Raw genomic sequence first — 14,593 nt, 5'->3', positions numbered from 1 at the left:
CCCTTCCTGCCCGAGGCTTTCCTGTCACTGATGTTCTGTTTTCTGGAGTCCATTGTTGTCAGAGTGCTCCCAGTAAACCCAGCTCCAAACCCACTCATAGCCCCCGTGACATGCCCTTTTTAAAGCTCCCCAAGTCCCAGCCCCCAGAGCCCTCCTCCAGCCAGTCGCTGCATCAGAGTTCCCAGGACTTTTTCCTGAGAGCTGACAGTTCAAAGCTTAGAGGAACTTGAAACTCAGGTTTCTTATGAATGCTATTCCAAACCATTCTGGATTCAGTAGGCTTTGGGGAATGGCTGAGAAATCCATTGAAAATTTTCTGGAGGAAGTCTGTATGATCCTCAAAATGCTGTTTTTAAATTTTGCCTTGTTTCAGAAAATTAAGACACAAAAAAATGGGAATATAACTCATCTACCTGATTCTAAAACTAGAGCTAGATAGCTCATGCTTTTAAGCATATATGCATGTAAAAGCAGAGACTTTAAACAGGAGGTGGAGAGAGACACACGGTGACCTAAGTGACTTACACCAGATGGAGTTGACATATACACACTGCTGTATTTAAAGTAGAAAACCACCGAATAGCTCTCTGCTTAATATTCTGTAATAACCTAAATGGGAAAAGAATCTGAAAAAGGATGCATGGATGTGTATAACTGATTCACTTTGCTGTACACCTGAAGCTAACACAACTTTGTTAATCAACTATACTCCGCTAAAAAACAAGCAAACGACAAATCACAACAACAACAAAATCCAGATGGAATTAGTTTGGTGGTGTTTAGAGTGAGGGGCCAGAAGGAGCAGGATTGCAACTTGCCAGCACAGAGTGAATGTCCCACAAGGTAAACTGGAGGTAGACAGAGTTAGAAGCAGATGATTACCCATCGATTAGTTTTATTTGTTCATTTATTTTTTATTTATTTGGCTGCATCGGGTCTTAGTTGCATTATGCAGGGGCTTTCATTGAGGCATACTGGCTTCTCTCTAGTTGTGGCACACAGGCTCAGTTGCCCCGGGGTATGTGGGATCTTAGTTCCCTGACCAGAGACTGAACCCACATCCCCTGCACTAGAAGGTGGATTCTTAACCACTGGACCGCGAGGGAAGTCCCTAGTCCTACTGTATCTTTTGTTGCCGATTCTGTTGCATGGACTGCTGATCCACCCCCCGCCCCGACTCACTGTTCTTCCCCTGACTCTTGCCATGAGTCTTCCCCTCCCAGAGCAGAAGTCAAAGCAGAGCTGAGAACCGCTCCATCTGCCCCTACCTTGACAGAAGGGCAGATTGTCCCACGTTCCGTCGTCCCAAAATAATGAAACAACGTATAGGTCGGGGTGTGCTGTGTCTGTGCTGACACAGTCAGTCGTGTCCGACTCTTTGCGACCCTATTGACTATAGCCCGCTAGGCACCTCTGTCCGTGGGATTCTCCAGGCAAGAATACGGGAGTGGGGTGCCATTTCCTTTTCCAGTAGGTCGAGGTACCAGATCTTGACTCGTTCAGGACAAGTGATGATTCGCTTCTGCTCTGACTCTGTTTTTAGGAGACAGTAGCTGCTTCCTCTGAGCCTTCGTGATAGTGGCAGTAGAAGGTGCTGCTCTAGTTATTCAAAATTATCTTTGTAAAAACAGATAAGGTGCATGGGAAATGCTAACAGCCGATACAGCCACAGCTCAGCCCCCTGCTGTTCTGCAAGCCTATTTCCTTATCAGGCCCTGGCCCTGGCCCCCCAGGCAGAGGCAGCAGAACTGGGTGAGACCAGCCAGCCAGGCTGTCTGGTGCTGTGTACCATCCGCAGGCACCACCAAGTGGGCAACCCGCCAGACAGTTCAGGTGAACCCCCCGCTTTGGTCTTTCTTCATTCATTTCCAGAATTATCTGTAAGCTCAGCTGTAGGGTGGGAAGTGTTGAAGGCAGAAAACCAGGTTCCTTTTGGGCTTGGACCTCTGCACCCACAACTCCTCTTCCTGTTTCTCTGTGAAGATTACGCAGCTTCTACTGCTTCTCTTTGGGACCTGAGGCTTAGTGATAAATAAGGAACCGTTTATCAGATTGCTGTGTAGGTCGAGACCAAGTCTGAAAATAAGAGCTTTCTTGTGAAGCTGTGAACCACAATGGCTTTGAATTCCAAAAATAATGTATCCTTTTTGCACAACTGCAGATTGCCGCATCCCGCAAATTGAAGATGCTGAGATTCATAACAAGACATACAGACACGGAGATAAGCTAATCATCACTTGTCATGAAGGATTCAAGATCCGCTACCCCGACCTATACAATGTGGTTTCATTATGTCGTGATGACGGAACGTGGGACAATCTGCCCATCTGTCAAGGTAGGGGCAGATGGAGGCTCTGGTTCTCAGCTCTGCTTTGAGACTCGACTGCAGATCGAGTGCACGTTTCTCTAATAAGATGGCAATTGTTGTTTAGTTGCTCAGTCGTGTCCGACTCTTTGCAACCCTGTGGACTATAGCCCGCCAGGTTCCTCTGTCCATGGGATCTCCCAGGCAAGAGTACTGGAGTCGGTTGCCGTGCCCTCCTCCAGGGGATCTTCCCAACCCAAGGATTGAACCCACATCTCCTGCATTGGCAGGTGGATTATTGACCACTGAGCCACCTGGGAAGCTGGCAAGTAACAAAGGGAAACACAGAGTCACGCACACACCATGGTTCAGCCGTTCTGCAGTCTGATCACCAGAGCTCTGTTTTTGGAATCTTCACATCAATCTCTGTTCTCTCTAGCTCCCTATACCCAGCTTTAAAGTTTAAAAGTTTAAATGGAAAGTACTTTATTCTTTAGAATGCTGGCTGTCTCCTTTATTCTAAGAAACCAAAAGTAGTTGCAGAATTAGGAGCTTTGTAACTGGGTCGTGAACACAATGATGAACTATTGTATATTTAATGGAAATAACAGAGCATTTATACTGATTTCGGTTGTGGTACGAATATATTTAAAGCCAATCTTACAGAGGCCATTTTCTCTTAATAATGTTATCCTTTTTTATAATGCATGAGGAGCAGAAAAATAATCAAATTCAAATTTCATCCAAACCAGACGGTGAATATTTATCCTCTTGCATTTTTAAAATTTGCCTAGGCTGACACAGAGGGCCCTGTTTGTGAAAATAAGCCCTCCAGTTCATATTAATTCTGATTTTTATTTTTTGACATGTGACTTGGACCAAAGGACCAAGAAGCCCATGCATAATTCATCATCCAAGGGAGAGGGCGAGCAGCCTTATTTGCACCAAAAGCAGTGGCATGTTAAAGTTGAGGCGGATGTCAACTTTCTGCTTGGAAATCACCACTGGCAGACTCTGATATTGCTTTGCACGCCCCATAGTTGGAAATAAATCATTTCCTCATGCGAGAGCTTAAGAGCCACGGCCCCTTGAAGAAACAAAGGCTTCAGGATTAAGAGGACCAAGACAGTCCAGGGCCTCACCTTCCTACATGTTCCCCGGAAACTTCCTGTGTTGTTCATCTGTTATGCGTTACCTTGTTAAAGGAGATGCGTGATTTATTTGCACTGTCAGAGACTCTCCTTAGAATCAGCAGCCGTCTTTTAGGTGGGGCTATTTATCCAAATGAACTTTATTAACCACTGCTTGGTTCTGGTCCTGCGGCGATATCCAAACCAAGATAATTATTTCAGACTCCAACCCCTTCTTGCTTTTACATTTTCCACTTTTCTTTTGGTTCTCCCACACTTTCCATTTCCCTTTATGTCACGTAAATACAGGATGCTTCTTTAGGAGTTCTTTTTGCCCCAGTGATTTTCTTTTTTAAATGCCCTATGGTGATAGACATCTTGGAGTGTCATCGTTAGGAGTTCAAGTGCAGGCTTTTTCTTGCTCTGTCTGGGACCCCTTACCCCTCCACCACCACTTACTACATCTCAGTCCTTAACACAGCTTTGATGTTTTTTTTTGTTTGTTTGTTTTTCAACAAGAAATGAGCTGGCTGCTAATCTTGAGAGGTGTGCTTCTTCTGAGAGCAATACAACCTATGGCCACTTTCATCTCTCCTCAGAGCCCTTGGTCCCCACAGAGGAGGTGCCCCTGTTCTGGGCCCTGATCCCCCTTCCAGCCCCTGCACCTTGACTCCCATCCTCACAGACACAGCAGGGTTGCTGTAGAGAGTCTGACACCTCTGGAGTCCCTGGGGGGAATATAATTGGCCCTTCGAGTGACATTTCATCCTGTAATTTTTATTTGCACCTATAGATCCAGGGGTTAAAGCCTGAGGAGCCTTCTCTCTATTATCTCAAAGTGCAAATAGAAATCACATTCACCTATTGAGTCGAAGCCAGTTTTCTACTGTGTTTTTAGGACAAGCTGTCAGAAACCAAGAGTGGTGTAGCTTTCCTTCTCTGATTAGCTGCACATGTTACAGCCCCCTCTTCCATCTCCTTTTGGGTTTGGATGGAGGACTGTCCCAAGGCCATTCCTTCCCCACCCAGGGACTTTGTGTTTTAGGAGATGCTTCCTTCTCCCTGTGGGTCAGAGTCAGTTTTTTTTTACTTAGGGGATGCAGTTATCCACGTGGGTAGCTTAGAACTGCACTCCTCCCCAGGAGGGGGAATGGGCACCCAAATGTCCTCACTCATTTGAACCCTGCTCAGAAGTTCGCATAACACCTTCCCTGTTGGTGTTGATTTGCTTATCTTTTTTTTTTTCCCTCAGTTACTGATCCTGTTTATTCCTGATTGCCAGCTTCCCTCCTCCCATTTTTCTTTTGCCATGAACACTGTCAGTTTTCAGCTCAAAAAAAAATTTTTTTTTTCAGAACTTCAGTGGTTAAGACTCTGCACTTCCAATACAGGGGCTGCAGTTTCGATCCCTGGTTGGGGAACAAAGATCTCACATGCTGTGTGGTCAGCCAAAAACTAATTTTTAAAAACTCATTTAAGGCTGTTGGGACTGCCAGAAAGAATGGCCTAACACCACGTGTTTATGATCTGGTCCATCCTGAGTGCGGCTGGTTCTGGGCAGGGATCTTTGGGGTCTATGGGGTTTTCAGGGCTCCGGGACACCAGGCTGCAGTGGGGCAGGTTAACATTGGCACAGCCCCAGAGTGAATACCTCCTGCATTCTGTACCCCCTCATTCACTCTGGTCCTGCCCTGATATGGATGTCACATTCTGGGGCACTGACCCAAGCAGTTCACTTAACACAGAGCCTCTCTATCACTTGTAATATGCCACAAAGTCAGCTTAGGAGAGGAGTTCCATCACTCGCTGCTGTGCGTGTGCGGTATAATTTGTACTTGGTGATTGGAAGGGAAAGTAGATATCCCCATTATCCGTTATTTACTTCACACACAATTAGTTCTCTCCGGGAAGAGCACCAGCTCTGCCGCTCTCATTATCCCCTCCAGTGAAACTGCTGAAGCCAATAAGAAACGCCATGATCACAGCGGAGGCCACACCAAGAGGGATGCTGTACCACAGGGAATGTTCCACTGAGCTGCACAGGCTTCAGGATGAAAAGGCAGCTACTGATTTACAGAAGGAGGCATCCAGGTCCCACGCGCACTCAGACGGCACACAGAATTCTGTGCACAGACCCGCTGTAGCAGGTCTGCACAAAGCCCGGTGCCCCCAGCAGCAGCCACAGCGGCAGCACCTGAAAACCTTTAGCAGTGCCGATGCTTGGGCTCCTCGTGGACCCAGCGGACCAGCAGCTCTGGGGGTGGAGCCCAGCGTCTGTCCCATACCAGCCCTCTGCTGGGTTACTCTCAAGTTTGAGAACCACAGCCCTACATGCTACTTTCCTAGTTCACCTAAAACACAGCTGGATTTTTCAAAATTTTCATTGCAGTGTGTCAGGCAGGTGTCAATTCAATCAGTTGTTGCCCTGGAATCCAGTTTGCATCCCAGCATTGGCGGCTCAGATGGTAAAAAATCTGTCTGCAATGCAGGAGACCCAGGTTTGATGCCTGAGTCAGAAAGATCCCCTGGAAAGGGGAATGGCAACCGACTCCAGTGTTCTGGCCTGGAGAATTCCATGGACAGAGGAGCTTGGCAGGCTCAGTCCATGGGGCTGCAAAGAGTCAGACATGACTGAGAGACTAACACACACAAGCCACCACCCGCTGAAACGGTTGGAATGTCTCTTGTTTCTGTGGCACGTTAGTTGTTCTCAGCCCTGATGGCCACTTGAAGGTTTCTTGGGGAGCTTTAAAAAAAGATAGGGGTGCCCAGGCTGTGCATCAGCCTCGGGCACAGAGCCAGCTATTGGTGCTTTTAAAAATTTCCTCAGGTGATTCTAATGAACAGCCAGAGCTGGGACCACCAGCCAGGGGGTCCTGAGCCTCAGCCACACCTCCCTTTACTTCTTCCCTACTTGTCTGACCCTCTTGGAGCCACTTGCAACTATAAAAGCAAATGCCTGCTTTAGAAGGAGAGTAAATACAGAGATAAGGCGGTCTGAGCATACAAGACCAAGGTACGCGGTCCTTAGAGGCTGTGCCACATGTACAGCGGGGGATCCAAAAGATGCCTGGTGCTTCGTCTTTCAGGCGTATGAGGGTGAGCTCATAAAGTTACTTACCCTTGTCTTCCCACGTCACAGGCTGTCTGAGACCACTTGCCTCTTCTAATGGCTACGTGAACATCTCTGAGTTCCAGACCTCCTTCCCAGTGGGAACTGTCATCTCCTATCACTGCTTCCCTGGATTCAAACTCGAGGGGTCAGAGTATCTTGAATGCTTGCACAACCTTATCTGGTCGTCCAGCCCACCCCGGTGCCTTGCTCTGGAAGGTAACACATCTTATCCTTGTGGAAGGTGAATTTTGGCTTTTTAAAGTGGAGGTTTCCATAGGAGGTGAAGAGCTGAGAAATTACTATCAGCAATAACTTTTGTTCCGTGAGTACATATTGCTTGCCTCTGTCCCGAGCAGAGGCAGCAAGCCTGGTCATCTGCCCTGAAACAGTACTTAAACAGCCAGACATAAAAGTGACTTCCCCCGTCCTTAGGCTTAACGGGGATGAAAGAGAAAAGTTTCAAGTGTCAAAGGTTAAACTGCAAAATATTGCAAAGTTAAATGAAATGTCTTCAAAAATTAATTTTCTTTGCACCAAATGAAAATAGATTGTATTATGGCATCGTTAATCTCACCCCTCGTTTTATTGTTGTGTCAATATTTCTTCCTATTTCCATGCGTTTTATGGCTTGGCTGTAAATGTTTTGCTGCAAGCACACACTCAGAAGCCTGAGACCGACAGATCTTTCCTGCTCGTTTTGGTTAAATATATGTGTTTATTTTTGAGTGTGGTTCACTTAAAGACCACTAATCAGTAGTATGGCGTAGTGGCAATTGGGGGGTGGGGGTGGGGGTGGGGGCGGGAGTCAGAGCATCCATTCCCAGAATCAAGCCAGTGTCTGTGATTGCAGACTTTTAAAACCTTTCTAGGCAAGTTGGGTCTCTGGCTCAGCTTTCACTTTAATTCAGGTCTTGAAATTATCATTGAAGGAAACACATACCAATTTACTTCCTGGCATCTGAATACAGTGGGCAGGAGGGGGAAGAAAAAAATGGAGAAATATGGGGAGAGGAAAAAAATGAAAGGAAATCTCTAGTCAGGAACCCCTCCAGAACCCATCTGTAGCTTTTCTTGGGAAACAAATCAAAACAGAATAGAACGTAAAAACCAGCAAGTTCTTACAAGCACCATCTCTACGCATGTCCTTCAGTGTAGGATGAGGTTAAGATGGGAGGTGTGTTGGGGGTGGAGGGCAGTGATCAGCAGTATCTCCTAAGGAAGACCATGAATTAGAGTGGGTTGGCTGGAGCCATGGAGCCTCCTTGAAGGGATAGGGAGAAGAGATGAAAGGGAGGGGAGTCTGGTGCTTGGAGAAATGAGGTAGCCAGCCTGGGTCATCAGTGGTGCTCTTCTCCTAGGCTGGTAAGTGGAGCCCCCACTCACCCCTACTTCCCACCCATCCTAAATCTCCTAGGGGATCAGAGCCCACTGATAGAAATGTCAGATAAAGTACCAAAAGCCAGTTTAATCTGAATTTCAGATAAACAACAAATAATTGTTTAATATGAACATGTCCTATATATTGGGTGGCCCTCACTTATGAACAACAATTACTCTTTGTAACTTTTGTTTATCTGAACTTCAGTGATAACTCACTGTCCTATATTTTCATTTGTGGAATCTGGCAACCCTAGCCTAGAGGGAGAAGGTCTTCCCCTCTGTTTCCATTGGGAACCACCGCTGGCAGGTGAGGTGAGCACAGGCTGCTGATGAATGCAGGCTTTTCTGGTTCCTGGAGGTTTCTCCCTGCTCTGATAACCAGAACTGGAGGACTAGTTATTGAAGATATCATATTACGACTATATCCATTTGAAATGCCTATCTTCAAATCTTTTCAAATTTGGTTTAAATGTCTTTCAAAATATCATATTCTGAGCTTCATTTGGGGACTTTGAAAGCAGTTTTTCTGGAGCTTAGGGAATATGATGTGAATAGGCATAAAACAAAATCTTGCTTTAAGGGACAAAAAGATAAGGTTATGAACAGGAGGCTGTGACTGACTTCTGATTGGAAATGAGTCTCATGGCTTAAAACCTGTTTCCTTTCCCTCTGCCAGCCTGTGCTGTGATGGACGGGGACACTAAAATTCCAGGTGACAGCTGCCTGTGACAAGAAAGCCACCTAATACTGTTTTTTCCTCCATAAAAAGAAGTCTTTACATCTTTATTTTCAATAAATACATGTTTATTTCAATTATCTGATGCAATTAGTTTGTGAGACCTTTAAATGGTACCCTGGCTAAAGGCACCAAAGGGATGGTTCTGAGAGACGCAGAGTGGACTAAAGGACTTTTTGTCTCAAGACTTGATAGGAACTGGGTTAAGTTAAGCAGTGTGTTAAAATAAAAGGTAAGGATTCATGAAAAACATATCCAGATACACTTGGGTGTTAGAGTTTCTGTAACTCTTACTTGAATTGTGTATCATCTTATTCAAGGGGTGTGCCTTGTTTATGCAAATTGTCAAAGGGTATTCAACATAGATGCACTATCCCAAGGGAGTCTACCCACCTCGTTAATACATCACCCCCTTTTTTGTGTGTGTCTTCTGGAGCACACAATTTGATTTTTCTTGATGGCAGAATGAAAATGATTGCACAGTGCTGTGAGATCATGACGCTTTTGGGGACTTTGGAATATTAGGCTGTCTGACCCCTGAAGTGACCAGGTCTGCACAGCTGGGCGGGGGAAGCCTTTCTCCATGAACTTTTTTACCCCCTTCCCTATCCTGTCTCCCTACTAACCCATCAGTCCATCACATGTCAGTGTTCCTGTCACTGCAGCTTCCTCCGCCCCTGGAGCTCTTTTCCTAACCTGCCACCAGCCTGAAGATGGGATCACCAGGATGGTCATGGAGGTGCTGTGGGCTATTGATTACAGTGTTAATTACCATCCGACTGGCTGAGTTCACATCCTGAGTCTCCTACTTAATCAGTTTGGCTCAGGGCAAGTCACTTAGCTTCTATCAGTCTCTATGTCCTTGTTTACAAAGTGGGGGAGATGATTATAGTTGTGGGACTATGAGGGTCCAGGGTGATAACAAATGTAACTCTTTTAATGAAGGGCTGGATACGTGGTAGGTGGTCAATCAAGTGTCCATCATTATTATTGCTCTTAGAATTGTGTACAGAGTCACAATAAGGAAGACTCTGGGCCTGGCTATGAATGACGTACCCAGGTCTTAATGCATTTACACTGTAACATTGTTTTGGTTGTTCAGATTCAGTTTTGGTTACTTGCATACTCTTTTTTTTCCTCCACCTTCAAAGCCAGCAGCATAGCGTCTTCCAACCTCCCTCCTCTGATCTCTGCTTCCGTTATTCTTTTCTCGAAGTTACTGGCATACTTGTAACTGTGTTCGTATTAACATGAATCCCAGATAATAGGAGGAAATATTAAGCAGTAATGAGAGTTCCTGTGAATCTTGAGAGCTTACTATGTGTCGGAATGTTTGACTCGGTATCTCATTTAGTCCCCCATTAGTCCTTGCCTTTGTGAGACAAGTACTCTTTTAAAAAAAGTATTTATTTATTCAGCTGCTCCAGGGTCTTGGTTGTGGCACACAGGATCTTTGATTTTTGTTGCCATGTGAGGGATATAGTTCCCTGACTGGGGATCGAAACCCAGGCCCTCTGCATTGGGAGCTTAGAGTCCTAGCCACTGGGCCACCAGTAAAGTCCTGACAAATACTATTTTTTAATCCCATTTTACTGATGAGCAAACCCAGGTTTCTAGAGATTCAGTAACTCACTCAAGGTCACACGGCTCCTAAGTGGGGGAATGGGGACTCAAACGTGGATCTTTGCCATTCCAAAGCTCATGCTCTTCATTACCAAGGTACATTATCTGATTATGCATTATTCGGTTTGTTCTGATTTCTTTACAATTCTTACAGCTATTTTTTTAAAGCGTCAAAAAATTCTGAAGAGTGATCACATAGCAAGGGGTTTGTCCTTCTAGCCCAGTTGGCCTCCCTGTAGAACTCCTAGCTGCAGGGGGCCGTGAGGCCACAGGAGACTCTGCTGCCCACCGGGGGGCAGAGAGCCCTCCCGACTGCTCCCCCAAGTGCTCATTGGTCACCCCATTACAGCAGAGCCTCACTTCAGCCTCAGGGCTGCTCAGGGATTGTGTCCTCTTTCGCAGACCTAGAGACTGACACCTCGAAGGGTGTCAGTGGCCTGACTTTTCCACACTGCCAGTTCTGGGCTGGGCTTTTGCTACCCCGTGGCTGGGCTTTTCTACCTCCCCACTCTAGTGGCACGGAGCATGCTTTGCTGGTTCCAGTGTCACGTAGCAGCTGTCACACTCAATGTCAGCAATCCCATCGTTGAGGTCTGGCTTCATGAAGGACTTTATAATTTGAAAGGAAAAGCTCTGGCAGCTTCACCAAGGGGGGCAAGAATTCCATGGCCCAGTAGGAAGTTGTGGGTGATGTGTTTCAAGGTCTGGGCTGTAGCTCCCAGCTTCTGTCTGTTTTCCCACAGCCAGGTTCTGGGTGGGGAGGGAAAAACACCTGAAATCATAATATTTTGGACCAGAATGTGGCTACATCATTTTAAAATACCTGAATATATAAATTTAAGCCTGGAAGGAGCCCCTTGGGTTTCTGTGTTCTGGTCTGTCTCACTGCAGGTCTGAGTGCTTTTCCTTACCTCTGTGTATCTTAATGTTTTCCATTCTTAGGCCACCTTCATCTCTGAGGCTCTCACCTCTCTCTCTTTCACACATACGTACATGTACATACACACACACTGAATCCAGGCAATCTTTAAAAAAAAAAAAAAACTATGACAGTGAGTGCGGGCAATTTCTCATTTGTAAGTGCTAAGAACTCGGTTTACATTGTCAGCAGTGTTTATTGAACACCTGGTAGGCACAGAGAAACACCAAATTGGGCTCCGGGGAATTATAAAGAAATAAAAGAACATCATTCCTTACTTTGAAGAGCTTATAGTTTAATGGGGAGACTAAGATGACAAATGGAGAAGGAAATGGCAACCCACTCCACTGTTCTTGCCTGCAGAATCCCAGGGATGGGGGAGCCTGGTGGCTGCCGTCTATGGGGTCACACAGAGTCAGACACGACTGAAGTGACTTAGCAAGATGACAAATCCCATTCCCTAGAGATGCGCGTCATCACAAATGGCAGCAAGTATGCCTGCAGCTAACTTTCCCAGGGGGCAGGTGCATGCTTCTGCTTTGGAAAGGGTAGAAGGGAAGTTCTGATAGGTGGTGTTGCAATTGTAAAATGAAAATTTCTATCTGAGGTTTATGAGTTTTGGGGTTCTTTTCCCTGGAGATCAAACAGAATCGTGTGTGTGTGTGTCTCGGCTTTGGGGAAAGAGAAAGGGTCTAAATATTTCACTTATCTGCAAGGACCATGCATTTCAAAGCTCTGTAGAGCTCATTAGCCAAGGCAACATGCATTAATGTGTGTGCTGAGTATGCTGGTCCAGTGGTTTGAAGGTGGAGAATAGGAGGAGATTGATTTCATTCACTATGACTTAGGTGGGGGCTTCCCCAGTGCTGACCTTTCAAAGCAAACCTGACCTTATTAGAAGCTAAATATCCAAAACATTTTGTTTTTAAATCCAACCAGTTCCCAAACTCAGAATGCCCAAACCAGTTCCCCAGGACTGCCCCTTACCATCCATTTCACTGCTCAAGTGGTCAGAGATGGAAGCTTAATCAGTTTCAGATTTAGTTACAAGGAAGGCAATGGCATTATTTCCGAAGAAACTTCTAGTGCGCAGGGTTTCTTTTAGGTCAGCGTCCTTACATAAGAAAAGAAGGAGAAATAAGAAACAGAAAAGCCTTGTTTGGCCAAATATGAGACAACTTGAAAGGTTCCAGTTTGGGATCAAAACTCAAAGCCAGGTTGGATGGAGAGGGATCCCAGCTCCAGAGTGGCCCTTGGCCTTTGCAGTGTGCTTTCCTCCAGAGTCAAACCCTCTTTCTGGGACAAGAGGCAGCAGTAAGCTCCTCCTCCTCTAGGAGACCTGCCTTCACCCAGAAGTGCCTTGGGACTTGAAACGAATCCTGTGTAGGAAGAAGAAAGACGGCGGAGGAGCCCAGGCCTCCTCAGATAAGACCTGCCCTGTGTCATATCCTTGGCGGACAACATTCCAAGGAATAATCACAGTCCGCCGTGGGCCAAGGTGGTTCCCATTCTACAAAAGGAAACTTCTAAGCACAGAAAGACCAGGCCTGGTCTGAAGAAGGCTGCGGTAAATTTCTATCCGTGGTGAAATCACCTGTCACTGTGTCATCCCCTAAACCATAGTCCGACACGCTACCTCAGAGCTGTGTTTCCTGGGCCTGGGAAAGGGGAAATTTGCAGGTCCTCCCCTATCTCCAATACTTTGGCCACCTGAGGCGAAGAGCCGACACATTGGAAAAGACCCTGATGCTGGGAAAGATTGAAGGCAGGAGGAGAAGGGGAGGACAGAGGATAAGATGGTTGGATGGCATTATCAATTCAATGGACGTGAGTTTGAGCAAACTCTGGGAGATAGTGAAGGACAGGGGAGCCTGACCTGCTATAGTCCATTGGGGTCGCAAAAGAGTTGGACACAGCTTAGGGACTGAACAACCTCCATCATGTGACATTAGCTGGGGAGAAACCCTGTCCAAAGCCACGTGGAGGTCGCCTTGTGACCCAAGAACCATCTTCTTCCATCTGGGCACATATGTGAGTGCATCACTTCCTCTCCTGTTCTGGTTCCCAGCCATGAAAACTCCCATATCTGGCAATGTTTGTATTACCGCCACCTTGCCTGTGACCCTCACGGGGTTTTTTTTATTAGAGAGAGATGCAAAATAGCAAGCAGCCTTGGTAATTTATTGTTCACAAGCAATAGTAAATTATCCTAATACCTTGTCCATGTACTGTTCATACATTACAGCGGAGTGATTACCAGAAAATAGCCGCCTGCGTGTCTTACCAGAGCTTCTCAGGGCTCACTGTGCTTAATTCTCCTCTGTCTCTTTTCTTTACACAAGCAGTAATTGCCACTCTAGCATCTTCCTCTTCTCGGGCACACGTCTCCTTGTACTCAAGAGTAGATTGTGCTGTGGCATCAAGAAGCTTCATTATTCTTTCCTTTTTTTTTCCCCTTCTATATTGAATCCAGAAACACTGATCTTTCTGTCCTAAGGAAACCAAGAGACCTTGTTCCTATTTTTCAAGTGGAACCAAGTTCTCAGGCTTCCCAGCTATTGCATTATAGGCTCTTTTTCTCTTAAATTGTAAGACTCCTGATCTGATACACAGCCCTGGACTGCCCCCACCACCCTCTCTCTCCAGGCCCGTAGCCCCTCGGCAGACTCTGTCAGGCACTTTCCCTTCCCTTTAATCTCCTTGGAAACACGTAACCATCAACCCTCCAGCTCTGCAGGGCTCCTGAGGTTTTTTTTCTTTTTTTTTTTTTTTTACCTCATTCAATTGCAGAGATTTTACACTGATGTCAAAGAAGAGAAGTGATTCTCTTCCCACCAAAGAGGAGCAAAGGGGGCAAGAGTTCTGGATTGATGTCTCCCACCAAATCAAGGAAAGATGAGATCATCAATGGGGGACTCGGCTACCTCTCCCCCACCACACTCTCACGTTCAGAGCTGGGGGCCCAGCCGAGGGGCTCTGGTCTATCTTCTCCAAGGCTCCCACCCCTCAGCTCTCACCTAGGCAAAAAGCCTGTCCTGGGGCAGGTGCAGGCCCCAGGGGAAGCAGTGGATCTGATGCCAGGCACCATCCCTCCCGTCTTTATGGAAATGTGTCCTGGGTGCAAGCCACAGGGGTGGGGTTGAATCATCGGAAGCCCACTTACGCTGTGGCTCCATCGAGGCCCTTTGTCAGACTGTCAATAAGGGAGCTGCAGGTTTTCTGTAGGGGAAGCCACTCACATAAAACAAGAATCCTACACACAGGCTTCTCCCGGGCTCATGGTTCTGAACTGGTCTGAATTCCCCACCTTCGCATGGCTGGGATATCTGAGATCTTTCACCCCTCTTTTGCAGGCTAGGATGCATTCTATGGGGCAAGGGTGTGA

General features: G+C 46.4%; 1 protein-coding gene across 2 annotated transcripts in view; it reads left to right on the top strand.

Annotated features, from left to right (window-relative positions):
* SUSD4 (sushi domain containing 4) overlaps window positions 1–14,593 on the top strand; it is a 132,822-nt gene that overhangs the window by 93,216 nt on the left and 25,013 nt on the right. For both annotated transcript variants that reach the window (XM_068986428.1, XM_068986430.1), the window contains exons 3-4: window positions 2,162–2,335; window positions 6,578–6,766. In XM_068986428.1, the coding sequence (XP_068842529.1) occupies window positions 2,162–2,335; window positions 6,578–6,766 (363 nt within the window). The remainder of the gene's footprint in view (window positions 1–2,161; window positions 2,336–6,577; window positions 6,767–14,593) is intronic.

The sequence above is a fragment of the Capricornis sumatraensis genome, chromosome 14 (assembly GCF_032405125.1).
Source record: "Capricornis sumatraensis isolate serow.1 chromosome 14, serow.2, whole genome shotgun sequence".
Lineage (NCBI taxonomy): Eukaryota > Metazoa > Chordata > Mammalia > Artiodactyla > Bovidae > Capricornis > Capricornis sumatraensis.
This window is presented reverse-complemented; position numbering and strand designations above follow the sequence as displayed.